We start from the raw sequence: 17,259 nt of genomic DNA, 5'->3' as shown, positions 1-17,259 counted from the left end.
GTAACTTTGTAGTACAAATTCTCGTAAATGAAGTCATGGAAAGTTTGTTGGAGTAGAGTTCGATTCGAAATTCCGTTTCCAGTTCGCAGTTCGCAAGAAGTACTCGCCGGCAGGAATCGTTTAAGCCATTCCACAAGAATTAAACCGTTTTGCTCCAAATCTTTTGGCCAAACAAATCACAGCTGAGCACACAGGCGGCGGAATAGGAAACGGGGGAACATGCATAACAGGAGCAGCATCGTTATATCGATGGCTTTCACATGTTTAGCACACAAACGAAATGCCAGAGCAAAAATATGCATACAAATCTATCTGTGCGCATTGGATAGCCAAAATCGAGTCCAGTTTCGGGGGATTCCCGTTCGGCGGAGGGCGGAGGACGGAGGCGCTTGGCACTTGGACCGGAGTCCTGAACTCGAATCTGAATCTGATTCCGAATCTGTCGACTGCTCCACATTTTGTTGTGCATGGCAAACATTGCGATGGAGTGTGTGATGTGATGTGTGGTATCGTACATTGTCTATATGGGTCTCGGGCCACTCCTTGCCGACTCCCCGACTCACCGCACCCAGCACATGGCTGCTGTCCCAATCAATTGTCCAAATGTCCAAACTTCATTTGTTATGCGCATCACAAAAATTGAAGCAAATCATTTTGCCAATCGCATTTTGATTTCAAATGTCGCTTGCTGCTGATTGAGTGGCGAGCGGTGGGTGGTGGTTGGGTGGGTGGTCGACGGCTCATGGGCGGTTCAGGCTTAGATGGGGATGATGGGTCAGCCGCCCCACAGTTTATGCTAATTCCTGTGTATATTTGCCGCCAGCGGCGCCTGAAATTATGCAATGTCTTTATTAATTTATCTCAAAACCAAATGGTATCCACATTCACACATTCCAAGCATAGCGATGAGATCGTGACACGGCCAATAATAAGCTACAAAAACAGGCAATAGAAGGAAACTAAAGGTGAATTAAAATTATGTACATAGATTATTATTATACAAAAAATCTATGGCAAAGATATCTATATATATTATATATATATATTTTTTTTAATATTTTTTTTTATATATATATTATATATATATTATTATATATTTTTTTTAATTTACAAATACGGATAGTAACAGAACTACTATTTCAAGTAGTAACTTGTATTTGGATGATTTTATAGTTAAACTACTAGAAAATAGTAAGTTTTGTGTATTTTCTTTTTTAATATGAGCCTACTAAGTTATTCAACTTTTAAGAATGTTATAATTTTCCGAATATGGGAAACAATTTTTTTATTTTAAAATTTAAGTTAGCACTTTTTTTCCAAATAATATTTCTCTTTAAGCAAGAGGTTTCTAAACCAAAATAAAGAAAAGGTTTACCTACAAGTACATTCTTAAAGTATGCATTTCACATTGCTATGAAAAGCCCTCGCTTTTTAGTGCAATTGATCTCAATACTAATCACCTTACTTACACATGATATGGAATTGCGATTCAGTAAGTAATTTACCAGGTTTATCGTAATAAAATCTACTCGCCTAGTATTACACAATTTTAATCACGTTCCCATCTCTATAGTCCGCAGAGGCCTGCGGAGGATTTATTTTCGTCAGGGCCTTACATTTTGGTCCCGGCTATTTATGCAGTGTTTAACTTGGCCCGCGGCTCCTGCTCCGGCAGCTCCCACTTCCGCCTCCTGCCCACTCCACCCTTCCCTTCTCGTGGGCGACACATTGCCGCGAGGGCGTGGCACTTTCACGCCCCAGTCGCGTAACTCATTTTCGCTCGCCAGACGAGCAAGAAATGTTCAGAGAAATGGGGAAAAAGGGAAAGAAAGTTTCTTTTGCCGCCACTTGGCACATTCTTAATTTCTTGCGTATTTTGTCAAGACAAATTGAATTTTTATGAGCGCCGCCGTCGCCGTCGTCTTTTGCGAAAAGCAAAAGAAATCGCAAAAGTCGCCGACGACGCAGCAGAAACTTTAAACTTTTCTCATCTTGTGAAATTCATTTTATCACAAGTAATTACTTTGTAAATATCCGGAGGGGCGGGAGCAGCTGCAGGCGGCACCTGCTGTCTGCTGGCCATTTGAAGGGGAACATGGTAGACCCTTTGGGTTTCAGCGATGATCTCAGGCTATCTCCAACCACCAAACAAAATCAAAAGACATTCGAGTGCGCTTTCGAGCAGTTTACAGGATGTTTAATGCAACTTGCCATTGGGTCCGTCAAACCGCGGCAATGATTTGCACGTAGAAAACATAGTAGAGGTTCTTAATGGGTAAACGTCGAAAGCAGAAGCGATGGCCCGTGGGCGCCGCTGCTGGGCATCCTGCATCCAGCTTAGTCGAACAGACCGAAGCCCATGTCATCGTCCTCCTCCTCGGACTCGGACTCGACCTTCTTGGCCTCCTCCTTCTTGTCGGCAGCTCCGCCGGCGGCGGGGGCAGCCGTGGCCGATGCAGCGGCCGCGAACTTGCTGGGGTCCTTGATGTACTCCTTGATGGTGGTGGCCTCCTTGAACTCCACCTCGGTGGTGGCAGCAATAGCCAGCAGGTTCTTGAATCCGTTGGCAATGCTGTGCGGGGCCGAGGCGATGGTCGGGTAGCCCACAGACAAACAGACGGCGGCCAGGTTGGCCACTCCCTGTTGGAACTTGGCGCGCAGATCCTCGGGCTTGATGTCCAGGATCTCGGGCGAGAAGATCGAGCCAGAGTCGTACACCTGGTTGACGATCAGACCGTACGAGAAGGGCGAGATGTTCAACATGTTGAGCAGCGTGGCCTCGGAGGCGCCGACCTTGTCGCCGGGCTTCAGGATGGGCACGTCGTTGATGATTTCAATTGTTCCCTTGGAGATCTTGGTCGGGATGGACAGGGCCTGGAAGAAACTGGTCTTCTCGGGTCCCAAGCCAGTGTTCTGGGCCGGGATGATGACGTGCAGGGGGGCAATGGCGCCGGGACGGGCGGGGGCGCGCACCTTGGACTCCAGCAGCTTGTCGCGCACCTCGGCGAGATCGCCCTTGGTGAACACGAAGCCCACGTTGCCCTTGATGTGGGGCAGCAGCTTCTCCAGCTGCGGGTTGTTCTCCAGATGACCGCGGATGGCCTTGCGCATCATGGTGTTCTTGCCCATCAGCACGACGGCCAGACCACGCAGGCTGGTACGGATGTTCTGCATCTGCTTGGAGCCCACGTTGTCGGCGCCCACAATGAAGCACTTGGGGAACTCGTCGAAGAGTTCCTGGAGAAGGGATTAACCAGGATTAGTTGGGCGACCCTAGGGCGTGGCGGGGGCGGTACTTACCACAACCTTGATGAAGTACTGAGCCTTCCATGCTGCCTTGTTCTCCCTAACCATTTTGATTGTGTATTAGGGACTCGTCGGGTGAATTTAAGAACTGCAAGAGACGCCATTTCGATTAGCCGTTACCAGGGGACAACAAGGAAGTAGTTTTTGGCCGAATACGCTTGGGATGCAGCAGTATTTCGGATTTTTAGCAGCACTTACCAAAGCACAGACTTTTCGGTTTTCGCTCACAGAACGGAAAGAGAGTAAGTTGGTGGCGGAAACAACACACCACCCAGCGTGCTGTTGCTCACAGTGTGCTGTTAAGCGCACTACCTCGGTTGCTGTTGTGGGCACTGTCAAAGTGAAAATAGCCTTTTCACACTTGTGCTATTTATTCACATAGAGGGGGTTTCGCTTCAGCGACTTTTTCTTCCATAAAGGCGCCATCTGTGTCGGCAACTCTAACCGCTCAGCTGTGGCCGGCAGTAAATTATCGATTTGCATCGATACGAACGACATCAATTTCAGCTTGTGTTGTTATTAATCAGCGAATGGAATCTCTTAAATAACACATACAAAAAAAAAAAGTCCCGGTACCCTGCATCAATAATCGGGGCGAGAAATCTTCCGCTGCTGTGCTGGCCAAAGATCTCAACCGGAGCAAGGAGAACTCCATTTCATCACAATGGGCAAAGATTACTACAAGATTTTGGGCATCGAGAGGAATGCGTCCAGTGAGGACGTCAAGAAGGGCTACCGCCGGATGGCGCTCCGTTACCACCCAGACAAGAACGACCATCCCCAGGCCGAGGAGCAGTTCAAGGAGGTGGTGGCCGCCTTCGAAGTCCTTTCCGACAAAGAAAAGCGGCACATTTACGACCAGTTCGGCGAGGAGGGCCTGCGAATCGGTGACGAACCGGCGACCTTTGCCCAGCCCACGTCCGACATGCTACCCTTCATGTGCGCCGTCGGCGGGACCGTGCTGTTCGCCTTCGCCGCCTACAAGACCTTCCAGTTCTTCAACCGGAAAAAGGAACCGGCCACCAACAGCGATGGATCCACGTCGGACTGAGTTTACGACTTCTTGATTAGGAAATAATCTATGTAAAAGAATCTTTTAAGGAACAACGCTGTAATAGCTTTAAAGTTCACTTGTAGTGATTAGTTGTACAGACCTAACTTATGTTACTTTTTGATATTATTAGTCCTATTAATTAAACGTCCAACAACTGCACAGCATTACATATATTGTTAATAAACATGTTAAAAAAATATCGCATACACTGGTTGACCTGAAAGGTGCTTTGTGTTTTATATGTGAGTTTCTCATCGTACAATTAGATATAACACTGCAGTACCATTCATCGCTCTTTAGGCAGTACATTACTGCAGAAAGATCACCACCTTCTTAGCACTATAATTTTTAAAGAGAGATATTGTGAGGGGAAGAATCGGTAAGAGCATTGTCTCTGCCGGCGTCGCAGTCTACTGCGGATGATGATGATTTTTGTCCAGTTCTGAATTTTGAATGTGTAGGGAATTTACTTTAATGTTTAAACGGTTTCATAGTCTTTCTAGATAGATAATATTAAGAACTACGGCTGTCGTTAAGGAATAAGTTTAAGCAACCAACAACATCGACTTTGCATATCAAGAAATCTTTTACTAAAATGTGTTTTGATTCCATTGCATATATGCACTTATTAAGTAATAGTAATATTTGGCTGCGACGATATAGATTCGCTGTGCTTTAAAATATTACATAGGTAAAAATGAACAAATAGCATTTTTTTGACTTAAAAAATGTATTGGTACACCAAAGTGTCCATTTTCCGTTGGTTGGAAACTAATACCCGTTTCTTTAGTCGAATTTATAAAATAGCTAACATGACAACACTATTGGTCGATTGTAAGTACTGCATTAAATTACCGATAACATACAATACATATGCAAAGATTAAAAGTTTAGCGCCCCGAAGTATCGAATGCGTATGGGCTTAATATATGAGTTTAAGAATTTATCAAATCGAATTTATTAAAAGACTATACTTTTAATCGAATCTAAGACTTATCGATTGGAGAGTTTCAATTTGGAACATATTAATTGGGACTTCCCACAATTTCGAGATCACACGATCTAATCGAAGGTAAATAATTCCGCACATGCACACGCACATATGTATTTATAGTACTTTCCAGAGCACGCTCACAATGAGTGACATTGACCAAGATCCCTACGACGTTTTGGAATTGCCCAGAAACGCCACGGAAGATGAGATAAAAGAAGCATTTCGTAAGTTGTCCCTGCTATGGCATCCGGACAAAAACCCCAATGGAACGGAGCAGTTTCGTGAGATCTACAAGGCTTACCAAGCAGCTCTGATGGCCGCCAAAAACCGTGCATCCTACGATTCCTTCATTTTACAAACAAGAGACCCCGGGATTCTCAGTACCGTCAAAAACTATAATGTATCTGGTAAACTGGTTAGATTGGCTAAGACATGGTTCCCAATGCCCTCCGCACCCGATGCAGGATATTTTCACGGAAAGCTTAAAGTGGCTGTATTTATCGGAGGCGTGGCTGTGGGGGCCTATGTGACCTACAGAATAATGCAAAGATCTCCTCCGTCGATCCCGATCCCAGTTACAGTTCCAGTTCCTGAGGCAGTTGTTCCAGTTGTTGTTAGTGAAATCCACCCCGCCTCCTTGTGGACATTGGTCTCTTGGCTAGCCGCTTTAAGATCCAAGAGTATGTTACGTCTTGCCAGATTGACTTCAGGATCAAGTATTCGACTGCCCTCTAAGGCTCTGAATGGCTCTCTATCTTCTGCTGCCGACGCCGTTGCCAACACAGTAACTCAAGGTCCCCGAGCCGTGACTTCTGCGATTTCCAGCTCGTCCTTAACTTCTGCAGCCAACGTTGTGGCCAAAACAGTAACCCAAGGACCCCAAGCCGTGACTTCTGCGGTTTCCAGCTCGTCTTTAACTTCTGCGGCCAGCGTTGTTGCTAAATCTTTACCACCGGAACCCCAAATTGCATTGAATTCTGCTGCGGAAGTAGTAGCCAAAACTTTAACCCAGGGATCGCAAGCTTCCAAAACAGTTGTTGCAGAAACGTTAAAACAGGGGTCATCCTCAGGTTATTCCTTTGCTGCCGACGATCTAACTAAGAAAACTGCCAAAGGATTTTTCAAATACTGGAAATGGACCACACTTTCCTTTGGAAAGGGCTCTGCTGCTGTAAGCCCGGCCCTAACAAACTTCAAAACATCATTAGTTAAGGGTGCCACCAACGGTTGGAAATGGACTGAACCCAAAATCCAGTCCATTAGATCAAACTTGGGAAGGACATCACAAACATCCATCACTGGCATAGTTCATGGTTCCAGTTCGGTTGTGTCTTCTGCCGCAAGAAGTTCCGCCAAAGTCATAGAGAAAGGAACATTGAAGGCGTACAGTTTATGGCGACTTAGTTTGGCTCCTGTAATATCTTCAAGCTCATCCTCCATTTCGACAGCTTCTAGGGCTTTTACTGAAGTTATTAAGAAACAATTCACATCTAAACCCATTTCTCACAAAACACAGACAGCAACACCAATGCCTGAACCTAGCCCGAGTCCAACGAGTTCTGCGGAACCTTTAAAAAACCTACCAAAGACTCCACAGTTGGTTCCAGTTTACAAATTAATCATTGTGCTAGCTCCATTATGTATTGCCGCCGCTTGTGTGCCATACTATATGCAATATTATTTATTTTCACCACCAAAACCAGAACCCAAAAAAGGAATCGGATATTACTCTCCTGCCAAAGATGTAATGAAAACTACTTATAGAGGAGTTAGCAACACCGTAAGTCCGATCATAACGGGAACTACAAAAGTTGTAGTTAAAGGAGTAACCTCTGGTTGGAATTGGACATCCCACTCTTTTACGAACACTGTAAAGCCGGCCTTAACTGATTCAACAAGCACTGCATTAAATGGTGTAACCACTAGCTGGAACTGGACTGCGTCAAAAGCTGGTTCGTATCTGGTGTCTCCGCTAAAGAATATTTATAAATTTACTTTGGACAGGGTAGTACCACCAAAGTCATAATATAGGATATTCCTCAAAAAAAAAGTTCTATGGTTGGCATGGATCTTACTAAAGGCAAAATAAAAAAATCACATATTTTTCCTAAAAATAAAGATTATTCGGGATGCAATTGCGTTTTTACGGTTGGGTGAAAATTAGATGTCGACAACACAATGTAAAGGCAAAAAAAATGAAATTTCGTTGTACATTTTCTTTTAAACATAATTTTTTTAATCAAAGTAACAATAAAGTATTAAGTATTCCTCTTTGTTGTAGGTACCTTAGAAAGGATCGGGAAATTTATTTCAAAATACTACGAAGCAGAAAACTTTAAACGCTACTATAAGTGTTTTCCGGAAAATGGTTTGTGATGGACACAGTTCCGGTTGCTTTCCTATTTCTTTCTTCATATAAAAAGATAAAATATCTGGCATGTGTACAACTTTTTAAAGCTTAATTTCCTAAAAATTTAAACTAAGTTCCCAGACCTATTTCAAGACTCACTACGAAATGAACTGCACGGATTCAAATTTTATCTGTTCTAACTCTGTTAACCCCCGACAAATTCTCAAAAAACTTTCCACCACTTTCTTGCGGATTTAAATTCGCCAACACGAAAACGAATTGTTTAAAAATGCTGTGCGATAAAAATGAAATTTTTAACAAATTCCTTTATGTTTAACGTTTACTAGTTTACTAAAGAAAACACATTTTCTAGCCTTATTAAAGCTCCAATTTACACTGGTGTCACCCATAAAAAAATTTCCAAGGAACCTGCTTTAGAATTTGCGAAAAAAAAAGGTTTCCTAAATTGTCGTTGTATAAAAAAACCATATTCTACAACCCAAACGTTTGTCAAGTAAATAGATGTACCTAAGGAAATATCACTTTTTGTGATCGGACTCTAATTTACGGAGTTGTTTGCCATAGAAGTAACAAAAATTAAATTTTTTTAGCTTTTCTTTAATAGTGAATAAATGAAAACTTTTGATATTTAGTACAGATGGCGTCACGCAATACAATAAAGGTGTCCCCTAGCTGTTGAATTTTTATCAGCTGTTTAGAGGGACTAGAAAACGGGCTTCACCGCAATTTTTAAAATAGGTTCAGATGTTCTAAACATTTTACCACGATCGTCTGTTAAATTTTTTACAGTGCAATTTTAAAGTTAGCTATTTTAACCTAGCTATCCGAGACAGCACTGGTGTCTATCGATAACGCGTGACGGAAAGCACCATCGATAGCCTCCGCTCGGACGTGGTTTTTCCCATTTGGCAATGCACCAAATTCGCGGATGTGATGAGAGCTCCCTGTTTCCTGGAAATAAACAAACGAAGTGGTTCGAGTCCGCCGGAGATACCTTGCATGTGGATCCAGCCAAGTAGCTAGAGGAAGTCAGCGCCTACCCGCAGTTCCGGGATCGAGGGATCTCCGACTGGTCAGACATTGGTGAGTTTGAGACCCGGATGTGATAAGGGGTTTTGGGGGCGGGGGAGTGTACTGATTACTGCGCATTACGTTGGTCGAACCACTCTAAAAGATCGTCTTTCACAGAACAAACAACCAAGAAGCAAGCGAACGCCATGTCGACGCCGCGAAATTCCGCTGAGCAAGCGGATTTGGCGGTCTTGGTGGGCAGCAACAACAACAATGGCAGCCGCAGCAGAAGCGCTGGTACTCCCAGGAAATACGCCACTGCCGGAGCTCCGAGCTCCATCAGAATGTGCCCCGCCAGCAATATGAACAACAACCAGAGCAACAAACAGCTAAACTCGATTTGCCAGCGAGCGCAGGCGGGCCACAAGCTGATGATAATCATGCGCGGTCCTCCGGGCAGTGGGAAGTCCACTCTGGCCGGATCCCTGCTGCGCCAAGCCCATTTGCTCGAGCGACACAAGGTGCACGACTTCGTCTTCAGCTCAGACGACTACTTCTGGACGCGCCGTGGGTACGATTTCAATCCCACCCTGCTCCCAGCCGCCCACGAGTGGAACCAGCGGCGAGTGCGCGAGAAGGCCGCCTGTGGCTGGAGCCCCATCATCGTGGACAACACCAACACGATGGTGTGGGAGATGCTGCCCTACGTTCAGTCCGCCGTGCGTCACGGCTACGTCATTGAGCTGCTCGAGCCGCAGACCAGTTGGTGCAAGTCAGCCAGCAAGCTGGCCCAGAAGAATGCTCACAACGTCCCACGGGAAAGCATCCAGCGTATGCTGGAGCGCTACGAACGCACTACTGCAGGAGATCTCATCAAGGTAACATTCTTATGGTATTGCATGGTGACCACTATTCCCCGAAGCAAAATATACATCTATTACAATAAATGTAAATATAAATTGAATTAAGAAATTATAATGAAGATTCGATTTTCCAACAGTTGATGAAGGATACAAAGTACTCGGTGGACCTTCCGCAACTGCGCCAGCATCCGCCTCTTCCCTCTGTCCCGGTCATCACATCATTTGAGGAGAGCAAGCCATTGGAAGGTTCAGCCCCAGCGCCACCAGATAACACCTTCAAGCTGAATGCCAATGCCCAAACGTGGGTACCCTTCGAACAAGGAGCGCCGTCGTACTGGTCCCAGACAGCGGATTCCGCAGATTCAGGAGTCTCGGAGGTTCCGGCAGCTCTGGGTGTTCCGGACGCTCCGGCTGCTCAAGGTTCACCAAAGTCCGAAGTCTCCCTGATCGATCTTCTTCGCGACGAGAGCAAGACAGAGGAGGAAACATCGAAAGGGGAGTCCAGTAAGGCAAAGCAGTTTCAGAGGCACTGCTTAGACTGTCGAAATGAACCGGGAGGATTTGCACTTCTGCGACAGATGTATCCCAACAAACAGCTGACGGGCCTCTGGGATCTCTTTGTCAAGTGCCAGGCTGACGTGGACTGGGCTGTCGATATTTTGTTGAAGGAGGACGAGCTTAACGCTGCCACAGGATCCGATCAGTTCGGATTGGAGGAAACCGTGAATTCCGAGGAGGCGTCACAGTTTCAATGCGACTGCGATAAGTCGGTGGGGAGCCAAGAATCTCCAGTTGGCACTCCTCTTTCCTCGTCGCCAACCCCGCCAGCATCTAAAACCGCTCCTAAGCCGCAACGACAACCACGCAACAAAAGAATTTCGGCCCCCACCAACAAAGAATTGCAACTGCAAATCCAGAATTGCTTTGTTTTAGGTGAGATATTCATATATTGATACAATAGAATAGATGATGAGAAATTATAACTTGTCAATAGCTGAACAAGTAATTTACTAATTGAAAATTGACATTACATATAATATTACAATTTCAGGCGACGAACAATACTCAGAGCACACGCGTAAAATCCGCGACATCCGTAATGGAGTCCTGGATCAACCTATCGTGCCCAAGATTCCAGATGCGCACGAAGCGGTGGATCCGGAAGAGCCGGAGGAGGACGACCCGGAAGACAATACTCTGCTGGAAATGGATTTGGGAGGCACTCTTATTGAGCAGCTGCGCGCCCAGTTCCACACGGACGACGAGATGTTGCCGCCGGAGCAGGTGTTGCCCACCACCACAAAAATATTTGTGCCGCGTCAGCTGGCCAAGCAGCTTTATATGCTGTGGATGGAGGCAGTGTACAACCAGCTGGAAGAACAGCGCCAGAAGACAATGCGTGATGACGAGCAGTTCGCTCGATTGCTGAAGCATCCGGGCTACGCCGATTGCAGCGAGTCCCCGAGCAATGTGGGTGAGCTGCTGGATATGGAGCTGGCCTGGACCATATACAACAGCGAGAAGATGGCCGCCAAGCAGGCCGCCGAGTTGGCGGCTCGCAAGCAACCGCCCAACGACATCGCCACACACTTGACCAAGATGAAATTGTGCGAGACGTTCCCCGAAATCCCCACCGACACTGTTCTCGAGATCTTTGCGGCCACTGGCAGCAACTACGGCCAAACCGTCGAGGTCTTGGACAGCAATGTTCAGAGCGCCCTGAGCGAAGCAGAACTTTATGAAAAGGCTCTACGAGAGGGTGAAAAACTTAGTGCAGAAGTAGCGTTGGAAGAGCAGAAACAACAACACCAAAAACAAATGCAACAGAACTCCTCTGGCCAAGGCCAGCGTTCCAGCTCCAGCTCTTCCACCACTAGTAGATCGCCCCTGCTGCATGAAGAGGCCAAGTGTGCTGCTCTCCGTGACTTTGAGGAGACACGAAACATGGCCGCCCATCACTCCCAGCTTAAAGCCGAATGCTACCTGAAGGCCAAACAGGCGGTGCAGCGCGGAAATGGTAGCGTAGCGCTTTACTACTCTGAGATAGCAAACTTGCATAAGCAGAAGATTGACGTCTTCAACCAGAGGGCAGCCAACTGTATCATGGAAGTGCATCGGCACACCCAGAACAATCCGGATCTGCTAGACCTGCATTACCTGCATACGGTAGAGGCTATCAGCTGCCTGGATCTATTTCTCGACCGGCACATTACCGTGCTACGCAACTCCACTCGCGTCTACAAGCACGTGTTCATCATCACGGGCCGTGGGCTGCACAGCGTCAATGGAGTATCCACAATTAAAAACAGGGTCAAGTCCAGGTTGGGCGAGCGACGTTTGCGGTGAGTGGGGAAACCACATTTGTATAAAGGTCAGCTAATTCATTTGTTATTTCAGATGGCAGGAGGTCAACCCAGGGTTGCTGCGTGTCAAGGTGTTCTCCGCATCGCGGCATTCAAAGAATTTTTGATTGGAAGCGAACTGCACAGCGGATCGTAGTGGGTTTCAAACTGCCATATAGGACCAAAGGCAACGAACAGATAACCTGGATTACTACCTCATCGGTTATTTGACTTTGTATCACTGCTTACAAAATTTTGAAGTTAAATCCTGACCGCTGTATTACTTTCGAATGTGTTCTATAAACTATGAAACATTCCCCATTTTATTACTTAATATTACTTGAAATGCTCGTCCCTATTATTTTTTTTAAGTTTTCGTTATGCTTCCAAATTAGAATTCGCAATCAACTCTCCAATGTGGTGCTCCAGTATCTTCCAAGAAGATATATTCACAAAAATACTTATTTTTATACTATTTTACACAAACTATCGCTAAGGCATAATACTTATAAGTAAAATACTCCTAGCCCTAAGGTACACGTTGTCCAAAAAAATTACCATTAAATTCAGTTTGGTAAGCAGCTATGATGAGTGTTTCTTCACCAGCCGGTATAATACTGCTTATGCGGTTCGGCTCAGTTATAAGAGGCTTAGAAAGAGACAAGAGACATATATGACACTTACTGGGATTTGTTTGCCTAAGACGACATGATCACTTTAGAATTTGAACTTTACATTAAGCATTAAAACTCAAAAAACTTTTGAAAAGCTTTTATAATGAACTTCTAAATAGGTATACCTTTGTCGGCCACTAAAAGTGTGTTTTGTATAACACGACTTCAAAATATTTTGGTGCTGAGCAAAGCTTAAAAATGTTTTTAATTTCATATCCGCCAGTAATTACTTCAAAAGCCCTTTGAGTTTTTTTTCTCTGGCCGCAGGGGCTGGATAAATCAAGCAAAAAGCATATAATTAGTTTTCATACTTAGTACTTTTTAGTTTCAATTTTGCTCAGAAAACTTTCGTTCAACTTAGTGCCGAATCGAGGTATTTTAAAATACCAGAAGTGCCTATCGGCCTTAACAATTTTGCTCATCAATTAATTGCTTACTAGAGCTTACATATGTCTGCCTTGCTCGCACTTTAGTAATATTGTATAGTCTGAGAAGAAATTGCTCTAATGAATGAGCCGAACAATGCTTTGGAATAACCGAATATCCGCTATAGGAGATAGAGGTCAAGTCCAATAGTAGAACAACTTTTAATTTCTGTGTTTGCGGGTGCGAATTTTAATTTGCAAGCCAGTACGATACATTTACTTTAGGGCACATTTTTTAAAGAACAAAAAATTCGAAGGCTCTTTTCTAGTTAAAATGTGACGAAATGTATTTCTTCAATTCTTGGAAATAACGCATCCTACAAAGAGTTTTATGAATATTCCATTATTGTTTTATAAGCAGCCATGGCTCAGGTACCGCGGACTAGCCGTCCCTTCTGGCTACCTGCACCACCTGCCCAGCAATTTCAACCAAACTTTGGGTTAATGTTTGAAACATGGAAAGACAATCTTTATTTACCACTACAAAAACTTCTGGCCTGACATCGGAAAATGTAGGGAACGTAGCTAAGGTGAAGGATCAGCCGAGGATACACACAGGGTGTACACCTGCTGGCCGCTGGGAAAGTACCACGCAGTCAGTTTAATCGTAACTTAGTCTAAATCATCGATGGCAGTCTGAGCGAGGGCTCCATGGCTTTGGTTGGGGTGGGGTTGGCGGCGGTCACTAGGTGGGGTCCTTAGGCGGCGATGGCGACTGCAGGTCGGAGACTCGCGCTCCCGGCGACTGATTTTCCTTGCCACCGTGCAGCCGGTTGCCGATGGCCATCAGCTCGATGAGATTTGCGCGGCCGCGTTTGGGTGTAAAGCGGGAACTGCCGGAGTTGGCAGCCTTCTCGCGAGGCGGAGTGCTCAGAAAGACGCCCTCGAAGATCGTCTCCAAGCTGTTGGAGTCGTCGCCGTCGCTGGGCGGACTAATCTGGGCGTTGATTTCGTGCAGGGCGACGTACTGGGGGTCGTGCTGGCGGGAGGGCTCCTCATCGTCCGCAGGGAGCTGTTCCCTCAGCGGCTGCTTGGGCGTCTCGATGTCCGACAGGTTGAGGTCGTCGATGGGCGAGGGGGTGCGTCCGTGGGGCGAAAAGGCGCGGATCTCGAAGGCCGGCAGCTCGTCGCAGCTGCCATCCGGGGACTGCTCCTCGCGGTCGAAGGCCAGCGAAAGGTCGCTCTCGCTTTCCATGTCCATGGAGGACACCGAGCACTGCAGGCGCAAGGAGCTGTTCAGCTGGTCTCCCTCCGCACACGTATTCACCGCTTCCGAAGTTTCCATGGTCTGGCTGGTCTCTGCAGGGCAGCTATTGCTTATATACATCACTGGGTTACGCTGAACGTTCTGTCTGCCTGCGTCCGCGGCTGTCTTCGCAGAAATCTGCTTCCGCAGGTAACTAGTGTTTGGGATCAAACCCTGTCCTTTTGCCGCCAGTCCAAAAAATTTAAATCTCAACAATACAATTCAAGCCGTCACTTTGCTAGGGATGGGAGACAGCCGCGCTACCTGAAAGGGGTCGTTCCCTGTGAATGGCAATCGGGAGTGATCCGATAGTTGCGAGAAAGTAGCTAGTACTCAAAGCCGTACTAGCTACTTTCCCGCTTGTCGAAATTTAGAATCCCGAGTTAGGAGGACTTGTTCTTTTTTAATAGGATGTTTTGGGTAACATTTGTAAAATAAAAAAAACTCGACACCATTCTCCTGACTAAAAACGGCATAAAACGCCATACCCTGTCTAGAAACCAATACATTAAAACATTTTTATCTTCAAAAATGACTGTTGTCAAGTGTATGTCCTTCTCCTCACAAAAGTTGATATCAGAACTTTTGTACGTTAAAATTGATATCGTCATTTTTTTTAGAAGACATTTTTGTTTCATATATTGGGAACTGATACACAATAATCAACAAATTTTGCTTTTCAATAACAATATGCAAATTATTATATGTATCTGGGTAAAAGTAAGAGTGATCAATAAGAATAGTCGTTGATAACGAAATTAAACTTACCTGAAACGTGTCTATGAATTACAGTCTTGAAAGGGAATGGAATTCGATTTTTACACTTAACACCAGAGAATGGCTAAGAGTAAATAGTAAGTATTACTTCAAAGAGATTCTTTAAATTTACAGTTTTGGAAGGTTTCCCACCTATTGTTTACAAATTCTTGTTATTCCCAGGAGATCATCAAAATCGATTGATCATGTTAATTAAAACACAAATTCAAAACAAAATGTTCTTTCATAACTTTAATTCGAATCTGTCTTTTGTTGGTTTCGTTTACGCTTAGCTCGTATTTGCTCGTTAAACAAGTTAATTAGTGAAACTATCGTACTTCGTCGTTAAAAGACATAAATTGTGATATATACGATATAGCATGTACTTGAGTTTATACATCGATTTTTAGTACTCCATTTCGCTAATTCTGTTGCATTCCGTAAAGTGCAATTAAACATTTATCTATCTTAAGTAAGTTTCGATGCGCAAGCTTTTAGCTGCCCACTCAACACAATTGTTGCTCTGTCATAAAAACAATTAATCCATAAATTATTTAACAAATAGTTCAAAGCGTATTTGAAAGTATACATTAAGTACAGTAGTTTAGTGTTTGTTTACCTATAATTAAATTACATTTAAATACAAATCGTTAAAGTAATGCCTAGAAAACATATTTTGTTTCTTGGAAGTTTAGCTTACTTGCTTACATATTTTGAGCGCAGATTTAATTTAACTAACACCATTTTTTCCATACACGTAGGGTGAAACACGAATGTTGCCACAAATCTTGTGCCTAAATATTTAATTTTATTTTATTAAATTCAATTTGATGCGTTTCTCGTTTGGGATGTTACTTAGCTTGTGTATATATAATGTATCGTTTTTATGGTTATGTAATTCTTTACTATGTAATTTTGATGTTTCTTTATTGGGCATGTATGGCTGGAGGGATGTCTCCTCATTTGAAACCCAGCACAACCCCTTTCAGTATGAGTATTGAACAGTTTTTCCAGTTTACATATATTTAAGTGTGCCTGAACTTTCCCTTTTGGCTCATTAGTTTTCCCCAGCAAGATTGATTAAACTTGAAACGATTTAAGCAGCAATAACTGGTATAACTTATGCAACTGAAACGATAAAATTTAAATAATATTATACATGTTGCTAATTTAATTGAAGGGTCCCACATCTAAAAATAGAATTTCGAGATGATCGAATTTAAAGTTTTTAAAAACCATATGTCTTCCGACGAAGCGGTAAAACGTTTAAATACCATTTCTGCATTATTACCTCAAAAATGTTTAAAATAAACAATATTAATTATCATAATATAATATCAAAAGATTTACCAAAACGTCTTTCACTTTTGTGAAATTGGACCAACTCAATTTCAAGGCAAATTAAAATTATGCGCTAGAGAAGTTCGATTTGGTTTCCTTATCGAAAGTTCAGCACTTGGGCCCAACCATCTACTGAGATCTTTGATGATCGGTTAAACCAATATTTAAGTTTGGCACAAACTCTGAGTAATGCTCTCCCGCTCGAACCTTGGCCCCCTCCCACTGCCCAGGTCCGCCGCCCTACCCCCCACCCCCGCCAGCCTGCCTCAGTTTAGGCCCAGCAGCCTCTTGAAGGCCCGCCTATAGTCCAGGTTGAAAATGGTGTAGATGACCGGGTTCAGGCCGGAGTTGATGTAGCCCAGCCAGGTGATGAAGTTCTTGAACTTATTCGTAGGGCAGCAGCTCTGGCAGAAGGGCAGGATGACGTACATGAGGAAGAAGGGCAGCCAGCAGATGACGAACACGCCCATGATGATGCCCAGGGTGCGGGCTGCCCGCCGCTCCTTGGACAGCGAGATCTTCTGCTTCTCCTCGATGAACTGGTTCACGCCGCTCGGTTTCTTCTGCAGCGGAGTGGCGGAAACGGCGGCGGCTCCCGTCGAGGACTGCGGCGGCGTGAGTTTAAGGGACGTCTGCTCGTCCGCCTGAGTCACACAGACCTAGAATCAAGGTAGCAGGAAATCAAGGTAGAATACAAAATGAATTATAAGACAAGAATGACCGCTACACCAGTTTACAAAACATCGGTTCCCTGATTAAGACAAGAGCACGCACAATTTTTTATAACAATAATATTTGCTTTGACAGGCTTCGATTCCTTTTTGACAGAGACGACAATCTAATAATTCGTACAACCCACCATTAAAAATATTTGTT

The 17,259-nt window shown here is 44.5% G+C and overlaps 5 protein-coding genes across 6 annotated transcripts in view; 2 read left to right on the top strand and 3 right to left on the bottom strand.

Annotated features, from left to right (window-relative positions):
* Window positions 1–2,170: 2,170 nt before the first annotated feature.
* Window positions 2,171–3,536, bottom strand: RpLP0 (ribosomal protein LP0). Its single transcript, XM_017071089.4, has 3 exons — window positions 3,505–3,536; window positions 3,301–3,394; window positions 2,171–3,237 (listed from the first exon to the last, which is right to left on the bottom strand). Exons 2-3 carry the CDS (start codon window positions 3,352–3,354, stop codon window positions 2,338–2,340), a joined length of 954 nt encoding a protein of 317 aa, XP_016926578.2. The 5' UTR covers window positions 3,355–3,394; window positions 3,505–3,536; the 3' UTR covers window positions 2,171–2,337.
* A 241-nt stretch (window positions 3,537–3,777) lies between these two features.
* Window positions 3,778–4,583, top strand: LOC108007426 (dnaJ homolog subfamily B member 4). The gene has a single exon (XM_070995303.1). The coding sequence runs from the start codon at window positions 3,971–3,973 to the stop codon at window positions 4,355–4,357; it is 387 nt and encodes a 128-aa protein (XP_070851404.1). The 5' UTR covers window positions 3,778–3,970; the 3' UTR covers window positions 4,358–4,583.
* Window positions 4,584–8,595: 4,012 nt separating this feature from the next.
* On the top strand, window positions 8,596–12,524 carry LOC108007455 (uncharacterized). Of its 2 annotated transcripts, XM_017071123.4 has the most exons (5): window positions 8,596–8,808; window positions 8,914–9,614; window positions 9,737–10,532; window positions 10,651–11,941; window positions 11,997–12,524. In XM_017071123.4, exons 2-5 carry the CDS (start codon window positions 8,943–8,945, stop codon window positions 12,067–12,069), a joined length of 2,832 nt encoding a protein of 943 aa, XP_016926612.4. In that variant the 5' UTR covers window positions 8,596–8,808; window positions 8,914–8,942; the 3' UTR covers window positions 12,070–12,524. The 2 variants fall into 2 exon arrangements, with proteins under 2 accessions (XP_016926612.4, XP_065720284.2); XM_065864212.2 differs by lacking the exon at window positions 8,596–8,808 and having other exon boundaries at window positions 8,900–9,614.
* Window positions 12,525–13,481: 957 nt separating this feature from the next.
* Window positions 13,482–14,540, bottom strand: LOC108007435 (uncharacterized). Its single transcript, XM_017071093.4, has one exon. The coding sequence runs from the start codon at window positions 14,365–14,367 to the stop codon at window positions 13,726–13,728; it is 642 nt and encodes a 213-aa protein (XP_016926582.1). The 5' UTR covers window positions 14,368–14,540; the 3' UTR covers window positions 13,482–13,725.
* Window positions 14,541–15,279: 739 nt separating this feature from the next.
* The window catches only part of Oct-TyrR (Octopamine-Tyramine receptor), a 42,638-nt gene continuing 40,658 nt past the window's right edge, over window positions 15,280–17,259 (bottom strand). Inside the window, exon 4 of the mRNA XM_017071090.4 lies at window positions 15,280–17,042. Coding sequence (XP_016926579.4) covers window positions 16,650–17,042 — 393 coding nt within the window. The 3' untranslated portion in view covers window positions 15,280–16,649. The remainder of the gene's footprint in view (window positions 17,043–17,259) is intronic.

This window comes from Drosophila suzukii, chromosome 3, assembly GCF_043229965.1.
Source record: "Drosophila suzukii chromosome 3, CBGP_Dsuzu_IsoJpt1.0, whole genome shotgun sequence".
Lineage (NCBI taxonomy): Eukaryota > Metazoa > Arthropoda > Insecta > Diptera > Drosophilidae > Drosophila > Drosophila suzukii.
Note: the sequence above shows the minus strand (reverse complement) of the source record. Positions and strands in the feature narration are given on the sequence as shown.

Bases quoted from the DNA above. Each gene is read 5' to 3' on its own strand.
- RpLP0 (XM_017071089.4), bottom strand. From the start codon at position 3,354: ATGGTTAGGGAGAACAAGGCAGCATGGAAGGCTCAGTACTTCATCAAG. The intron at 3,238-3,300 runs GTAAGTACCGCC...TCCCTTCTCCAG, and splicing joins AGTACTTCATCAAGGTTGTG to GAACTCTTCGACGAGTTCCC.
- LOC108007426 (XM_070995303.1), top strand. From the start codon at position 3,971: ATGGGCAAAGATTACTACAAGATTTTGGGCATCGAGAGGAATGCGTCC.
- LOC108007455 (XM_017071123.4), top strand. From the start codon at position 8,943: ATGTCGACGCCGCGAAATTCCGCTGAGCAAGCGGATTTGGCGGTCTTG. The intron at 9,615-9,736 runs GTAACATTCTTA...ATTTTCCAACAG, and splicing joins CTGCAGGAGATCTCATCAAG to TTGATGAAGGATACAAAGTA. The intron at 11,942-11,996 runs GTGAGTGGGGAA...TTGTTATTTCAG, and splicing joins TTGGGCGAGCGACGTTTGCG to ATGGCAGGAGGTCAACCCAG.
- LOC108007435 (XM_017071093.4), bottom strand. From the start codon at position 14,367: ATGTATATAAGCAATAGCTGCCCTGCAGAGACCAGCCAGACCATGGAA.